This window comes from Bombina bombina, chromosome 6 (assembly GCF_027579735.1).
Source record: "Bombina bombina isolate aBomBom1 chromosome 6, aBomBom1.pri, whole genome shotgun sequence".
NCBI lineage: Eukaryota > Metazoa > Chordata > Amphibia > Anura > Bombinatoridae > Bombina > Bombina bombina.
The window spans coordinates 659,661,024-659,677,569 of NC_069504.1; the positions used below are offsets into that span (position 1 = coordinate 659,661,024).

General features: G+C 40.3%; 1 protein-coding gene across 3 annotated transcripts in view; it reads left to right on the top strand.

Moving 5' to 3' along the window:
- PPIP5K1 (diphosphoinositol pentakisphosphate kinase 1) overlaps positions 1–16,546 on the top strand; it is a 488,970-nt gene that overhangs the window by 60,337 nt on the left and 412,087 nt on the right. For all 3 annotated transcript variants that reach the window (XM_053717727.1, XM_053717728.1, XM_053717729.1), the window contains exons 9-10: positions 6,264–6,385; positions 13,390–13,491. In XM_053717727.1, the coding sequence (XP_053573702.1) occupies positions 6,264–6,385; positions 13,390–13,491 (224 nt within the window). The remainder of the gene's footprint in view (positions 1–6,263; positions 6,386–13,389; positions 13,492–16,546) is intronic.

The following is a 16,546-nucleotide window of genomic DNA, read 5'->3' on the forward strand; positions in this document are numbered from 1 at the left end:
CTATCAGCCAATCGGAATTAAGGTAGGAATTTTCTGATTGGCTGATGGAATCAGCCAATCAGAATCTAGTTCAATCTGATTGGCTGATCCAATCAGCCAATCAGATTGAGCTCGCATTCTATTGGCTGATCGGAACAGCCAATAGAATGCGAGCTCAATCTGATTGGCTGATTGGATCAGCCAATCGGATTGAACTAGATTCTGATTGGCTGATTCCATCAGCCAATCAGAATTTTCCTACCTTAATTCCGATTGGCTGATAGAATCCTATCAGCCAATCGGAATTCGAGGGACGCCATCTTGGATGACGTCCCTTAAAGGAACAGTCATTCGTCGTTCAGTCGTCGGTCAAAATGGATGTTCCGCGCTGGAGGTCTTCAGGATCCTGCCGCTTCGCTCCGGATGGAAGACCATAGAAGATGCCGCCTGGATGATGACTTCAATCGGATGGAAGATCCTCTTCTGCCCCGCTTGGATGAAGACTTTGACCGGATCATGGACCTCTTCAGCCCCCCGCTTGGGCTTGGATCAGGACATCGGAGGAGCTCTTCAGGACGGATCGGTGAACCTGGATGGTGAAGACAAGGTAGGAAGATCTTCAGGGGCTTAGTGTTAGGTTTATTTAAGGGGGGTTTGGGTTAGATTAGGGGTATGTGGGTGGTGGGTTGTAATGTTGGGGGGGGGGGGTATTGTATTTATTCTTTTACAGGCAAAAGAGCTGAAATTCTTGGGGCATGCCCCGCAAAGGGCCCTGTTCAGGGCTGGTAAGGTAAAAGAGCTTGTAACTTTTTTAATTTAGAATAGGGTAGGGAATTTTTTATTTTGGGGGTCTTTGTTATTTTATTAGGGGGCTTAGAGTAGGTGTAATTAGTTTAAAATTGTTGTAATATTTTTCTTACGTTTGTAAATATTTTTTTATTTTTTGTAACTTAGTTCTTTTTTATTTTTTGTACTTTAGCTAGTTTATTTAATTGTATTTATTTGTAGGAATTGTGTTTAATTAATTTATTGATAGTGTAGTGTTAGGTTAATTGTAGGTAATTGTAGGTAGTTTATTTAATTATTTTATTGATAGGGTAGTGTTAGGTTTAATTATATCTTAGGTTAGGATTTATTTTACAGGTAAATTAGTTATTATTTTAACTAGGTAACTATTAAATAGTTCTTAACTATTTAATAGCTATTGTACCTGGTTAAAATAATTACAAAGTTGCCTGTAAAATAAATATTAATCCTAAAATAGCTATAATATAATTATAATTTATATTGTAGCTATATTAGGATTTATTTTACAGGTAAGTATTTAGCTTTAAATAGGAATAAGTTATTTAATAAGAGTTAATTTATTTCGTTAGATGTAAATTATATTTAAGTTAGGGGGGTGTTAGTGTTAGGGTTAGACTTAGCTTTAGGGGTTAATACATTTATTAGAATAGCGGTGAGCTGCGGTCGTCAGATTAGGGGTTAATAATTGAAGTTAGGTGTCGGCGATGTTAGGGAGGGCAGATTAGGGGTTAATACTATTTATGATAGGGTTAGTGAGGCGGGTTAGGGGTTAATAACTTTATTATAGTAGCGCTCAGGTCCGCTCGGCAGATTAGGGGTTAATAAGTGTAGGCAGGTGTCGGCGACGTTGAGGGGGGCAGATTAGGGGTTAATAAATATAATATAGGGGTCGGCGGTGTTAGGGGCAGCAGATTAGGGGTACATAGGGATAACGTAGGTGGCGGCGCTTTGCGGTCGGAAGATTAGGGGTTAATTATTTTAAGTAGCTGGCGGCGACGTTGTGGGGGGCAGGTTAGGGGTTAATAAATGTAATACAGGGGTCGGCGGGGTTAGGGGCAGCAGATTAGGGGTACATAAGTATAACGTAGGTGGCGGTCGGCAGATTAGGGGTTAAAAATTTTAATCGAGTGGCGGCGATGTGGGGGGAGCTCGGTTTAGGGGTACATAGGTAGTTGATGGGTGTTAGTGTACTTTAGGGTACAGTAGTTAAGAGCTTTATGAACCGGCGTTAGCCAGAAAGCTCTTAACTCCTGCTATTTTCAGGCGGCTGGAGTTTTGTCGTTAGAGCTCTAACGCTCACTTCAGAAACGACTCTAAATACCGGCGTTAGAAAGATCCCATTGAAAAGATAGGATACGCAAATGGCGTAGGGGGATCTGCGGTATGGAAAAGTCGCGGCTGAAAAGTGAGCGTTAGACCCTTTAATCACTGACTCCAAATACCAGCGGGCGGCCAAAACCAGCGTTAGGAGCCTCTAACGCTGGTTTTGACGGCTACCGCCGAACTCCAAATCTAGGCCATAGTTAACTGAAAGAAGTTAGTTAAGGGTTAAGCTGATTTTATGTAGCATACATTTGAAGCATTAGTGTGATTAACTGATTAACAGTTTGACCAATTAGAGGAGGGCTTTTCTGTTTAAATATGTGCAGGTTTTATGTGGCAGGAAGCAGCTTTTGAGTACGGTTATTCAGCTGAAACGCGTCAGCTGTAACTTGCTGACTCCTCTATACTTTTATCTTTCACTTTTGTGCTGAGATTGTGGACATTTTTATATTACACTATTTGTGAATAATAAAAGGACTGTTTAATTTTCTACTATTCCCGAGCCGGTGCTCCTATTCTTTTGTTTGCTGAGATCCGATGGGGCCCTAAGTGCAGCACGGCTTATGGTGGAATAGCTCACCCTTTATCCAGGTTTGCGACCCAGGACACGGACACAGCTGAGAATGGAGGGGATCGCTGACGACGTCATTGAGATTGAGTGCGGTACGCATTCATTGAAGCCAATACACCACGCCCCTGTTGATGGCTGAAGGAGGGTACGGGAAGTTAAGGCAATATAACGAAGGTGCATGCTGGAGTTGTGGATCCACATAGGACCAAGTGAAGGAGACCAACAAAAGGTTTAAGCATAATCCAGCCGCAAACTTCTACCCCAAGACCGGCCACGGCACAGGAGGACAGAGGTAAGGAATATTTGTCTTTTTTATATTTGAAGACTGCTATATACGTCCGACCATTTTATGTACTACAGCTGTACAGACTCCAACATTACCGAATTGGGAAACCCAGCTCACCTTTTCATTGTTCAAGTTTTATTGGTTATTGTTCGCTCTGATAGATGCTCTGGCGGTTCTTTGGGATTTTGGTCTAGCATTCCTGTTTCCTCCGTTTGCGCTCCTTCCACAAGTTATTGCTCGTATCAAACAGGAGAGAGCATCAGTATTTCTAATAGCTCCTGCATTGCCTTGCAAGATCTGGTATGCAGACCTAGTGAAGATGTCATCTCGGCCGCCTTGGAGGTTTCCTCTGAGGAAGGACCTTCTAACTCAGGGTCCATTCCTCCATCCAAATCTCGTTTCTCTGAAGCTGACTGCTTGGAGATTGAACGCTTAGATCTGTCAAAGCGTGGATATTCTGAGTCGGTCATTGAGACCATGATCCAGGCTTGCAAGCCTGTTACTCGAAAATTTACCATAAGGTATAGCGTAAATACCTTTTATTGGGGGGAATCTAAGGGCTACTCTTGGAGTAGGGTCAGGATTCTTAGAATTTTGTCTTTTCTCCAGGAAGGTCTGGAGAAAGGGTTGTCAGTCAGTTCTCTTAAAGGTCAGATTTCTGCATTATCTATTTTGTTACACAAGCGTCTGGCGTATGTGCCAGATGTTCAATCTTTTTGTCAGGACCTGGCCAGAGTCAGGCCTGTGTTTAAACCTGTTGCTCCTCCTAAGAGCCTTAATCTTGTTCTTAAAGTTTTGCAGCAGGCTCCGTTTGAGCCAATGCGTTCCATAGATATTATGTTGCTATCTTGGAAATGTTGTTTCTTATTGTTATCTCTTCTGCTCGGAGAGTTTCGGAACTCTCGGCTTTGCAGTGTTATTCGTCTTGCCTTATCTTTCATGCGGATAGGGTGGTTCTTCGTACTAAATTGGGGTTTCTTCCTAAAGTGGTTTCAGATAGAAATATCAATCAGCAAATTGTATATCCTTCTCTCTGTCCCAATCCTCCTCATAAAGAATGTCTGTTGCACAACTTGGATGTTGTGGGTGCTCTAAAATTCTACCTACAGGCAACTAAGGATTTTTGCCAGTCTTCTGCCCTGTTTGTTTGTTTCTCAGGAAAGCGTAAGGGTCAAAAGGCTACTGCTACATCTCTTTCCCTCTGGTTGAGAAGTATAATTCGTTTTGCTTATGAGACTGCTAGGCAGCAGCCTCCTGAAAGAATTACAGCTCATTCCACTAGGGCTGTCTCCTCTTCTTGGGCTTTCAAAAATGAAGCTTCTGTGGAACAGATTTGCAAGGCTCTGATTTGGTCCTCTCTGCATACTTTTTCCAAATGTGATACTTTTGCCTTTTGGGAGAAAGGTTCATCAAGCAGTGGTGCCTTCTGTTTAGGTCTGCCTGTATAGTTCTCCCTTCCTGTTCATTCTGTGTTCTCTATCTTGGGTATTGGTTCCCACTAGTAATTGAATGACGTCGTGGACTCTCCATATCTTAGGAAAGAAAACAAAATGTATGCTTACCTGATACATTTCTTTCTTTCCGGATATGGAGAGTCCACGACCCCACCCTTTATTAAGATAGTTATTTTTGACTAAACCTCAGGCACCTCTACACCTTTGTGTTATTCCTTTTCCATTGCCCTTCGGTCGAATGACTGGGGATTATGGGCAGGGGAGTGACATTTAACAGCTTTGCTGTGGTGCTCTTTGCCTCCTCCTGCTGGCCTGGAGTGATTCCCACTAGTAATTGAATGATGTTGTGGACTCTCCATATCCGAAAGAAATTTATCAGGTAAGCATACATTTTTTTATTTTTATTCTAATTTTTATACATAGTGATGCAATGCACGTTCATTACTGTTTTTAGTGTTGCATGCTTTTTCTGGAGTGCAGAAGATTACAGTATATATGTCTGTCCTTAACTGGCCACTGAAAAGTATGCTTCTCAAGTGGTGTGTGCGTGGACTGCAAAATCAATGCACAAATAATACTAACAAATTAACAGCTATAAATGTTTTTAAAATACCCATTTTGTATTGTTATTCATTTTTATGCATTTTAAGAACAAAAATGAATGTCATGTCCTTTTAATGAGTTAGATAATGATCCATGTGAGTGAGAAGATTTGAAGAAGTTTGAACTCGGTACTGAATGAGTATTGTTGTTTTTCATACAGTAATCTAGAGCTTGACAAATCCCGCATATTGCGGCGCCAAGCCGGATTTCCCGCACAGCTATTAGCTAAGAGGTGGAAATGTCACCTCTCAGCCAAATAGCATTCTGCCTTAGCAGCTCAAATAGGCGATCACATGGAACAAATAGAGGAGCTTTCAGCATACTTTATGAATGAAAGTCAACTTTATTTGTTCCAATGTAAATCCTAGCGTTTCACAAACTCTAGTATTTACCATCACTTTAAACATCTGCGCTGATTATGCAATCACTGCATAGAATTTTGTAGCATCAGAATTCCGGTTCCTGCACTGTGCATTTCAGCCTTGCTCTGGCAGTAGAAAAAACACAATTACAATAAATATACCGAATATCACAAAGAAAAAAATGTGAAATAAATGTGATAACAAAAATCATAAAAGGAAAACCAAATAAAGTTCTGAATCAAGGATATGTCTGTGTCCTCTGGATGAGTTTTTCAGCTTGTTAGCATTCCTCAGTGAGATCCCATAAAAAAGGAAACAGAAAATTGCAACATAGTGTGAATCTGTAATGGCACTTTGAGGAAGTAGTTGTTTTGTAACAAATGACTACTCACATTTGTTGGAGCTTTCCACTAAGCTCAAGGATATGCGCACTCCCACTTTATACAGTACACTAGGCAAAACTTGGATACAAATTTATTTTAAAATATATAAAAGCGTCACATAAGCCTTGATAACACCAAAACCTTTTTAGTAGCAAGACAAATAGCGCTAAGCCCCCAGGTGTCCTGGCTAGTGTAGAGACGCGATAAAACTCAATATAGAACAGTACAGTTCCGAGGTACGTTTCGCTGGACACAGACATATCCTTTATTCAGAACTTTATTTGGTTTTCCTTTTATGATTTTTGTTATCACATTTATTTCACAGTAGAAAAAACACCATTTGAAAAGGTAAAATGCTAGAAAAGCAAGTCAAATAAATAATGAAAGTAAATTGTATTATTTTTTTTTGTTTTAAACCGAAACTCAAACATTTTGAGTTGAATGTGTCTTTAAATAAAATATAATTGCCACCTTGTCTTATTTCTTTTATTTCAGCAAACGGTCTGCGGCTTTGACTTGCTACGAGCTAATGGTCACTCGTTTGTCTGCGATGTCAATGGGTTTAGTTTTGTGAAGAATTCAATGAAATACTATGATGACTGTGCTAAAATATTGGGGTATGTTGCTAATATAACTATTGGAAATTTTCATTGCAGAGTACTATGCAAATAAGTTAAAGTGCAGAATATTTTGCTTAACAAAAAAAATGCAAAACATTGTTTCCATATGTAGTTCCTAATCTATCACAATTTATCCCACTTTATCAGAATAGACATGCATTTTATACAGTTTTAGTTACAGTCCCAATTTGTATAAAAATGTAGTCTCTTAAAGGGACATTCTACCCTAAATAAATGCTATTTGCGAATGGCATGTGAACAATTTGCTGATTTGTTTTAAAAGTACATTTGTTGTTCAAATGGATTTTAAATACAGTAGAATTGTATAATCCACAAATGCACAATAAAAATACAATGCAATAGCACTTACTCTAAATTTTAAATTACCTGTAGATTTTTTTTTTTCTGAGAAATTTCAAAGATTTCTTAATATCCCTGCCAACTGTATCATGTGAAAGCCATTAGACAATTACCAACACTGAACCTTTGCACAGCCTCAGTAGCTGGAACCTCAGAAACTGCGCTTATACGATAACTAAGAACAAATTGATAATGGAAGTAAAATGGAAGTTGTTTAACCCTTTTGCTGCTAAGCCTATTTTTTCACCCAAGGGCTGAACCAATTTTGAGCTTTTTTGCTACCTACATTTAAACCCTATTGTAAGTCAAATTTTAGTGTGTGGCCGACACAAGTTTTATATTGCATAAGGCCCAGCATATTCATTATATTTATAATTCATAGCATATTGATAGCTGTAAAAAATGGCTTTTGTGTCTTATAATATAGATTATAGAGGACCTGTTTTTCAGTACAGAAATAAAAGCACTTTTTTATTGCAAGGTGTTTACTGTTACCGCAGTGATGATCTGTCTATACAGACAACATTTATATATTTCTTGAGAGAGGGACTTGTCTACTAGAAAATAAACTTTATTAGGGGTCTCTCTATGCATACCAATTTTTTTTGTATTGCACATATGACGATCCATTACCAAGCATCATGTATTTTGTCTACTATATTTTTAAAAGATCTGTTGTGTGGTACTATCATTTGAAAGAGCAGGATATACTCTTTCAAATGAGGGGTTTGTAATTGCTATGGGAGCTGAGATTGGGGAGCTGAGATCCCCGACCTGTAGTGTGTGGGATCCCCCTGCATGACGAAAAGGACTTGTCATGCACACACAGGCAGTGATGTGCATGACGACTATAGGTTGTCATGCGCATCAAAGGGGTTAAAATTGCATGTTCTTTCTAAAGCATTAAAATTTTAAATATTGAAGAAGCGTAACGTTTAGTGCTCATAAATCAATGTTGCCATGTTGTAATCTTTATACCTTCTCTAGTAAGGCTAATCAGAGACAGCTATAAATAAGTTCCTAGAGTATGCAACCAATGGCTGTGAAATATAGCAGTGTTACATCTGTCTTCTCCTTTTTACAGGAACTGGAAAGCCCACAATTTTCAGAATTAAATTATAGGAAAATGGGACAAATTTAAATTACATTGCAAAATTGTTTTCTTTCCTAAGATATGGTGAGTCCACAGAATCATAAATTACCTTTGGGAATATCACTCCTGGCCAGCAGGAGGAGGCAAAGAGCACCACAGTCAAACTGTTAAAGGGCCATAATACCCAAATGTTTAAACATTTGAAAGTGATGCAGTATAGCTGTAAAAAGCTGACTAGAAAATATCACCTGAACATCTCTTTGTAAAAAAGAAAGATATTTTACCTCAAAAGTTTCTCAGTAGCCACATCCCATTGTAAAGGACTTCTAAGCAGCATATCAGTATGTCTGCTTCCGAAGAAGCGCATCCACGAATGCGCGAAACGCGTCAGGCGTTCCTGACTGTGACCTCATTAACTTGTTACTAATTTTGGACTGCTAATAAATTTTGTTATCCAGCATTTTGAGTCAGCGCATCCTTTCTCTACTATTTTGTTTACCAGCGGTTGGGCATACTGCTTTGAATTGCTGCTCATTGCTGCCCCAACTTGGATCCCGGTCTTACATTCTGCCCTTCCGTGACCTGTTACCCATACAGAACCTAGTAACGTCAAGGGTGACGTACCAGAAAGTACGTTTCCACGAGGCCGGATCTCTTTGCACGCCAGGAAGGACACTGCACCCCCCGGAAGGGTCTCATCGCCAGTCCGAGAGGTAGTACAGCAGTGTGCCCAGGCACCCCACCAGACCAGTGGAGGGTAAGAGTCGACGGCTTTGTCACCACAATGACTTTGTGTACATCTACTGACACCCCTGACACTTAGGCTGAAGCGGACTGTATTATACAAGAACTGTATGAGAGTGAACTTAGAATCCGTTGTTGTGGATACTACGAACATTTTTACTGCTTGTCCCCTTATATACAGATAGTTGGGACTATATACCCCGCTTTTAAGGATTCTTATATATACCTTTTGAAGAAACCGAGGGGGATTCTTCTTGAACACATTGCTCTTTGTGAACCATTATCAGTATGTCTGTCCCGGGACAGCGGAAGGGGCGAGCTTACGTGCACTCTCATCTTATTTCCATATTCAGTTTAAAGGAAGTTTGCTATGAAATCTCATGAGAGTTAAGTGAAATCTCATGAGATCACAGTAAAAGAGTTCATGACCTCAGCACTGCTGATGCTGATTGGCTGCTGTTCATTTCTTCATTTTATTTTTTTTTACCTGCAGCTGGCTGTAGCTGAGTATAACTTTTTACACAGAACTTACTCTGCTGAGCTGAGGAGATTGTGAGGTAAAATATCTTCCTTTTTTACATAGAGATGCTCAGGTGGTATTTTCCTGTCAGCTTTTTACAGTTATACTGCATCAGTTTCAAGTGATTTAGCATATGAGTATTATGTCCCTTTAAGTATCACTTCCCTTCCCACAATCCCCAGTCATTCTCTTTACCTTCAGTGCAAGGAGGATGTGAAGTTTTGGTGTCTGAGGATATTTGATTTATTTCACTTCAATCAAGATTTTATTATTTTAGAACAGAGTAGGTTACTCTGTTCCTTCCCCTTTTTCAAGGATTGGGTCTAGCTGTACTCCACATTTAGTCTCTTCAGTAAGGGCAGTGGTGGCTTTAAAGCAGTTAGGATCTTGTAAGGTGGGCCTTGCTACGTTTTCCTAACATATTTGCTGCCCAGAGTTGGTTTGTTCTGTCTTTTCTCTTTCTACAGGTCTCTGTGAGGAGTATGTGTCCTCTCATGCTGTGTAAGCTGTCCTCCTGCCGGACGGCTAGATGCAGGTAAGTTCTTGGTCTTCTATGTTTGGGGGACAAGCACTGCTGAAAGCTTTATACTGCATTATATCTGGGACTTATATATCCTGGGGGCAGGATATTCTAGACAGGACGCAGGCAATCAGTGACTAATAGAGACTAGGGGTTAATACCTTATGGGTTAAAGTATTCCCTGAATATGTTATGGCTCATGTGTTAGAGAAACATTAGGATTAATTGATCTCTCTAATTATCATTTATCATTTCTGCTTATATTTATGTTCAGGTGATTGCAGGCACATTGTGAGATGTAAGAGGTTTTTTTCTCATTATCCCTATAATGTTACTCAGAGGTTTCTGATGTGTAAGAGTGCTCTCCCTTATTTTCCACATTGTGAGATGTAAGAGCGGCACAATGTTTTTTCATAGAGGGGTTATGGCAGTCAATTGAGGCTCTAAAGTTTTCTTCTTTAACAAGAAGAGTCCACAACTGCATTCATTACTTTAAGGAATTCAGAACCTGGCCACCAGGAGGAGGCAAAGACACCCCAGCCAAAGGCTTCAAATACCTCCCCCACTTCCCTTATCCCACAGTCATTCTTTGCCTTTTGTCACAGGAGGTTGGCAGAGAAGTGTCAGAAGTTTGAGATAGTCTCTTATGGAGGGTAATACTCTTCCAAATAAGACTGGAGTTTTAAGTAATCCTGTCAGCCGCTCATATAAATTGTTTTTTTTATGGCAATTTGCTTGAGTTACCTGACCAACTTTTTCAAGACGTCATTGGGGATATTAAGGGTCCCTGGGGATTCAAAATTATAGTTTTCCACTCCTGTAGAGTTTGGAGATGGGAAAGACCTCCGGAGGACTGGTATTCCAGGTGATGGACAATTTACGTCTTCACTTCCGGATGTCGACTTGTAGCCTAGTCGCATTCCTTTTGCGGTGGTGGAGTTTTCTTTCCTTCCCGTTTTGGGTTGGCTCATCTGTTCTGGAAGTGCGGAGCATGTCCTTCTTTCTTTTTTCCTCAGCGTTTCGTTTGTTCCAGTACGTGGAGTGTAGGGGTCACCCTGCTTTTTCTGCCAGGAGCTGCAAGGATCCCATTGTTATTCCTGTTGCAGGGATTTCGGGAGACTGATCCGGTAAGGATTTCTGGAAACTGTCGTCTTCTCAATATAACAACTGCCCCTCGTCATATCATGGTGTTTAGACTCTTGGGTGCTATCCTTCGACCTTATGCAGATCTAGCCTTTTGGGCTTGAGGGTAGGAGGTTCCATGGTCAGTCACAGACTTTTGCCTTTCTGGGGTCAGGGAAATGACCATTCCTCTTCACCAGAGTGTGGATCAGGTCGTTCGGCCTGTCTGCAGAGGATAGCCTTATGATCCAAGGGTACTGGTTGCCCATTAATTCAACTGGTCAGGAGTTTTTTTCAAACTCTTGGGTTTGAGGCTGTTGCTAGATAATCTATGTCTACGGACTTTAGATGGTGGAGGGCTCTGTCTTGGGTGCACTCCTACCATAGGAGGCAGCTGATTGATTCCTCAGGAAGTTAGATCTTTCGATCGGTTCCGTTTTTCGAGGACCATGTCTCTTGCCTGGAAAGGGCATGGACGGTTCTGCTTAACCTCTGGGTCTGGTTCCCCCACGTATACCTTTTGAGGGTGGATTTTCGGACTCTTATGGGAGATTACTGTCTACCTGAGGCTTAAGTTTGAGGTCTCTCTGACGGGTCCCTACTTGTCTTCTGGGACATCTGGGCTTCCTTGTAGACTCCAGTTGTCGTTTCAACTGGGCTGGCGATATTGGCCGAAGGGTCTTGCCTTTATTGGTAGGGTGGTTACCGTTGCTTTGCTCCCTTTTCTTCTCACGTAGGGTGGGGGGTGGGTTTTTGTGTGTTCTCCTTGACTTGGAGGAACCCCAGTATCTGTGAAGGCCCGCGGGCCTTATTTTTCTCACCTCTGTAGGATTTGTTTTCCCCTTCCTGGCGTACTCAGGAACTGGATTCTGGTATTAGGATGCTGGGGGTCAGAGTACTTTCTTCCCTGGGGGAGTGTTTCTTCTTCTGGTAGCCTCGCAGGATCTGATATGCAGACCTAGTGGGAATGTCATCTCTCCCACCTTGGAGACTGCCTCTGAGGAAGGATCTTCTGATACAGGGTTCCTTCCTTCATCCAAATTATTGTTATTCTTTATTTATAAAGCGCCAGCAGAATCTGCAGTGCTGCAAATCTCTTTTCTTTGAAGCTGACTGCTTGGAGATTGAATACTTAGTTTTCTCTAAGCGTGGGTTTTTTCTGAGTTGGTCATTGAGACCATGATTCAGGCTCGCAAGCCAGTTACTAGAAAGATTTACCAATAGATATGGCGTAAATATCTTTATTGGTGTGAATCCAAGGTTTACTCTTGGAGTAGGGTCAGGATTCCTAGAATTTTGTAATTTTCTCCAGGAACTGGAGAAGGGTTTATCAGTCAGTACTCTGAAGGGTCAGATTTCTGCATCATCTCTTTTGCTACATCAGCGTCTGGCGGACGCGACAGATGTGCAATCTTTTTGTCAGGCCCTGGTCAGAATCAGGCCTGTGTTTAAGTCTGTTGCTCCTCCTTGGAGCCTTAACCTTGTTCTTAAAGTTTTTGCAGCAGGCTCCGTTTGAGCCATTGCTTTCCATAGATATTAAGTTGTTATCTTGGAAGGCTTTGTTTCTTATTGCTATCTCTTCTGCTTGGAGAGTGTCGGAACTCTCAGCTTGCAGTGTGATTCGCCTTATCTTATCTTTCATGCCGATAAGGCGGTTCTTCGTACTAAGTTAGGTTTCTTTCCTAAAAGTGATTTTGGACAGAAATATTAATCAGGAATTTGTTGTTCCTTCTCTATGTCCTAGTCCTTCTTATCATAAGGAACATTTGTTGCACAACTTGGATGTTGTGCGTGTTTTAGGATTTTATTTACAAGTGTCTAGGGATTTTCGCCAGTCTTCTGCCCTGTTTGTTTGTTTCTCTGGGAAACATGAGGGTCAGAAAGCTTCTGTTACTTCTCTTTCCCTCTCGTTGAGAAGTTTAATTCATTTTGCTTATGAGACTGCTGGTCAGCAACTTGCTGAGAGGATTATGGCTCTTCCACTAGAGCTGTTTCCTCTTCTTGGGTTTTCAAAAATGAAGCTTCTGTAGAACAAATTTGCAAGGCTGCAACTTGGTCTTCTCTGCATACATTTTGGGAGAAAGGTTCGTCAAGCGGTAATGCCTTTTTGTTTCGGTTCCCTGTCTTGTCCCTCCCTAATCATCTGTGTCCCCTGGCTTGGGTATTGATTTCTAACAGTAATTGATTATTCCGTGGACTCACCATATCTTAGGAAAGAAAACAAATTGTATGCTAACCTGATAAATGTATTTATTTCCGGATATGGTGAGTCCACGGTCCCACCCTTTATTTCAAGGCCGTTGTTTTTTTACTAAACCTCAGGCACCTTTACACCTTGTGTTACTCCTGTTTTCTCCATTTCCTTTCGGTCGAATGACTGGGGATTGTGGAAAGGGAAGTGATACTTAGCAGTTTGACTGTGGTGCTCTTTGCCTTCTCCTGCTGGCCAGGAGTGATATTCCCAACAGTAATTGATGATTCAGTGGACTCACCATATCCGAAAAGAAAGAAATTTATCAGGTAAGCATACATTTTTGTTTTACTATACATAAGTATCTCAAAGTTTTTAAACTGACTTTTGAATTACTTGTTCTTCGTTTAGTTCTTGATATATCATTGACTGTCTTTGTCTTACTTTGTAGGAATATCATCATGAGGGAATTGGCTCCACAGTTTCAGATTCCCTGGTCCATCCCAACAGAGGCTGAGGATATTCCTATAGTTCCGACCACCTCCGGCACCATGTTAGTAATTAGTTGCAATATTCTGTGGTAGAAAATTTTGCTTGTTACACTATATTTCTCAACTTGTGTTACATGTACCCCTGGGGGGTACTTGGGTCATAATAAATTCCAGAGCTTGCCCTCTAATCTTTTTAGAAAGATTATTCCTGGTGCAGATACTGAAAATAATTTATCACAGATAGTGGCACACTTTATCTGTCTGTGATATGTGTCTTACACTAAAATATTATATATAGAGCATTCTATAATACAATGCGCCACTTATATATACATAACAGAACATTAAAGGGAAATTATATTCCAAAAATGATCTACAAACCTTGCAGTTCCCCTGCATGACACATCCAGTGATTGGTGGGTTCATGTGATTTGCCATTTGTGATTGGCTGACTGGCAGTGTCCTGCTCAAAAGAAGCAAGGTTTGCAAGCTGTCAAGCAGTTTTTTTTTTTACCTAGATACTTATTTTACATGCTTTGAATAGTTACGGCATACAATTTTCACATTAAAAAGTCCCCTTAAAGGTAAAGTTTGCATCCTGTTTAACAGTGACAAACAAAAGTGTGTTATAAAATGTATATAGAATATCTGATACAGAGAGGTGACATTATGAATACTATTTCCCCCATTGTATGCTGATCTTTATTTTCTCCTAATTAGTTCATAGAGGCAGAAGAACAATGGTCTGTATTTTTGTGTGTTTAAACATTATAAGCAACATTTTGGTACAAAAATGACATGCTCTCATTTATTAAAACATGTAATTTAAAGGGAGATGAAACCCAAAATTGTTAAGTTATGATTCAGATAGAGCATGTGATTTTAAACAACTTTCCTTCCAGTTGACTTCTATTATCACATTCTCTTGGTATCCTTTGCTGAAGGCACAGCAGTGCATCACTGGAAAGCTATTTGAACACATCTGATGAACCAATGAAAAGAGACATTTACTTGCAGCCACCATTCAGCAGCTAGCTCACAGTAATGCATTGCCTTTGAACTAAGGATGCCAAGAGAATGATGCTAATTATATAATAGAAATAAATTGGAAAGTTGTAAAATCGCATGTTCTTTCTGAATCATAAAAGAAAATGTTTGAGTTTCATGTCTCTTTAAGCACAAGTGATCCTGCAGTACTATGTGTCGGACTTCTGCAAAGGTGCCAGTAAGCCCATCAGCAGCGACAGTTGCATGACCCAGCTGTGCGATGGCTGCTGCTGATTGAATCAATGGCTATATCCACTATGGACCAGTAGTTCTCTGCGTCTCCTGAATGGAACATGTCATTTTTTACACTGTAATATACCTTTTAAGCAACCTGATCACAGTCCCACTGCTATAATATATTGCCATCTTGTTATATATGACTTATTAACTAATAGCTCTATCTATATAACTTTACTTGTGTTATAGGTCTTTAAACCTAACCATGACCTTTCCCTACTGCAAACAAAGATAATAGTTTCCCATACACCCATAACTGCATGTAACATTTGGGAGATACTACAGTGGTTGTTCGCACCGCTATAAGGTTGTTGCTTTTCTCTGGTTCTGTCATTGTTCCATAGCAGGTCAGGCAGGATCTAGTTCAATGATGCTGCAGTATTATCTTCATTGCCAAGTAAATTTTTTTTTTTGACAAATATTTAAAGGGACACTGAACCCAAATGTTTTTCTTTTCAGATAGAGCATGCAATTTTAAGCAACTTTCTAATTTACTCCTATTATCAATTTTTCTTCGTTCTCTTGCTATCTTTATTTGAAAAAGAAGGCATCTAAGCTTAGGAGCCAGCCAATTTTTGCTTCAGCACCATGGACATCACTTGTTTATTGGTGAGTGAATTTATCCATCAGTCAGCAAGAACAACCCAGGTTGTTCACCAAAAATGGGACGGCATCTAAACTTACATTCTTGCTTTTCAAATAAAGATACCAAGAGAATGAAGAAAATTTTATACTAGGAGTAAATTAGAAAGTTGCTTAAAATTGCATGCTCTGTCTAAATCACAAAAGGAAAAAAAATTGGGTTCAGTGTCCCTTTAACCCCTTAACGACCGACGACGTACAGGGTACGTCCCATCCTCAGGTAATCTGAGCGCTGGAAGCGATCGTAATCGCTTCCAGACGCTATAACAGTATTGTCGAGGCATCCTGCAATACTGTTCCCGACTGCCGGGCTCCCCACGAGTGATCACTTCCGGTTTCGCTCCACGTGGAGCCTGACAGTCTAGCAGAGCATCGGAAGTGATCGGACAGGCTTCCAATGCTCTGCTTGTGTGCTGAGTGCCTCGGTGGGTCGAGGCACTCAGTATCTATTAAAATAATATAAAAAATTAAAGTGAAAGTAAATCCTAGCGTCTTACAAATGCTAGGATTGAATTTTGAAACAAATGAAGGGGACTTTCATTCATGAAGTATAAGATACTTCATGTAGAAAGCTCCTTTATTTGTTTTAACTGATCGCCGTTTCTTTCATGTAATTGGCAAGAGTCAATTAGCTAGTGACGTATGGGATATACAGTACAATCCTACCAGGAGGGGTAAAGTTTCCCAAACCTCAAAATGCCTATAAATACACCCCTCACCACACCCACAATTCAGTTTAGCAAACTTTGCCTCCCTATGGAGGTGGTGAAGTAAGTTTGTGCTTGATTTTCTTCTGTGATATGCGCTTCTCAGCATTTTGAAGCCCGATTCCTCTCAGAGTACAGTGTTTGTCAGAGGGATGTGAAGAGAGTATCACCTATTGATTCTATGGTTTTCCTCATGGGAAATCTTTTCAAAGGTTCTCTGTTATCGGTCGTAGAGATTCATCTCCTACCTCCCTTTTCAGATCGACGATATACTCTCATATTCCATTACCTCTACTGATACTGTTTCAGTACTGGTTTGACTTTCTGCCATATGTGGATGAGTGTCTTTCGGTAAGTATGTTTTCATTACTTAAGGCACTCTCAGCTATGGTTTGGCACTTTATGTATTAATATAAAGTTTTAAATATATGTATTGTACTTATATTTGCCATGAGTCAGGTTTATGTATATTTCCTTTTGCAGA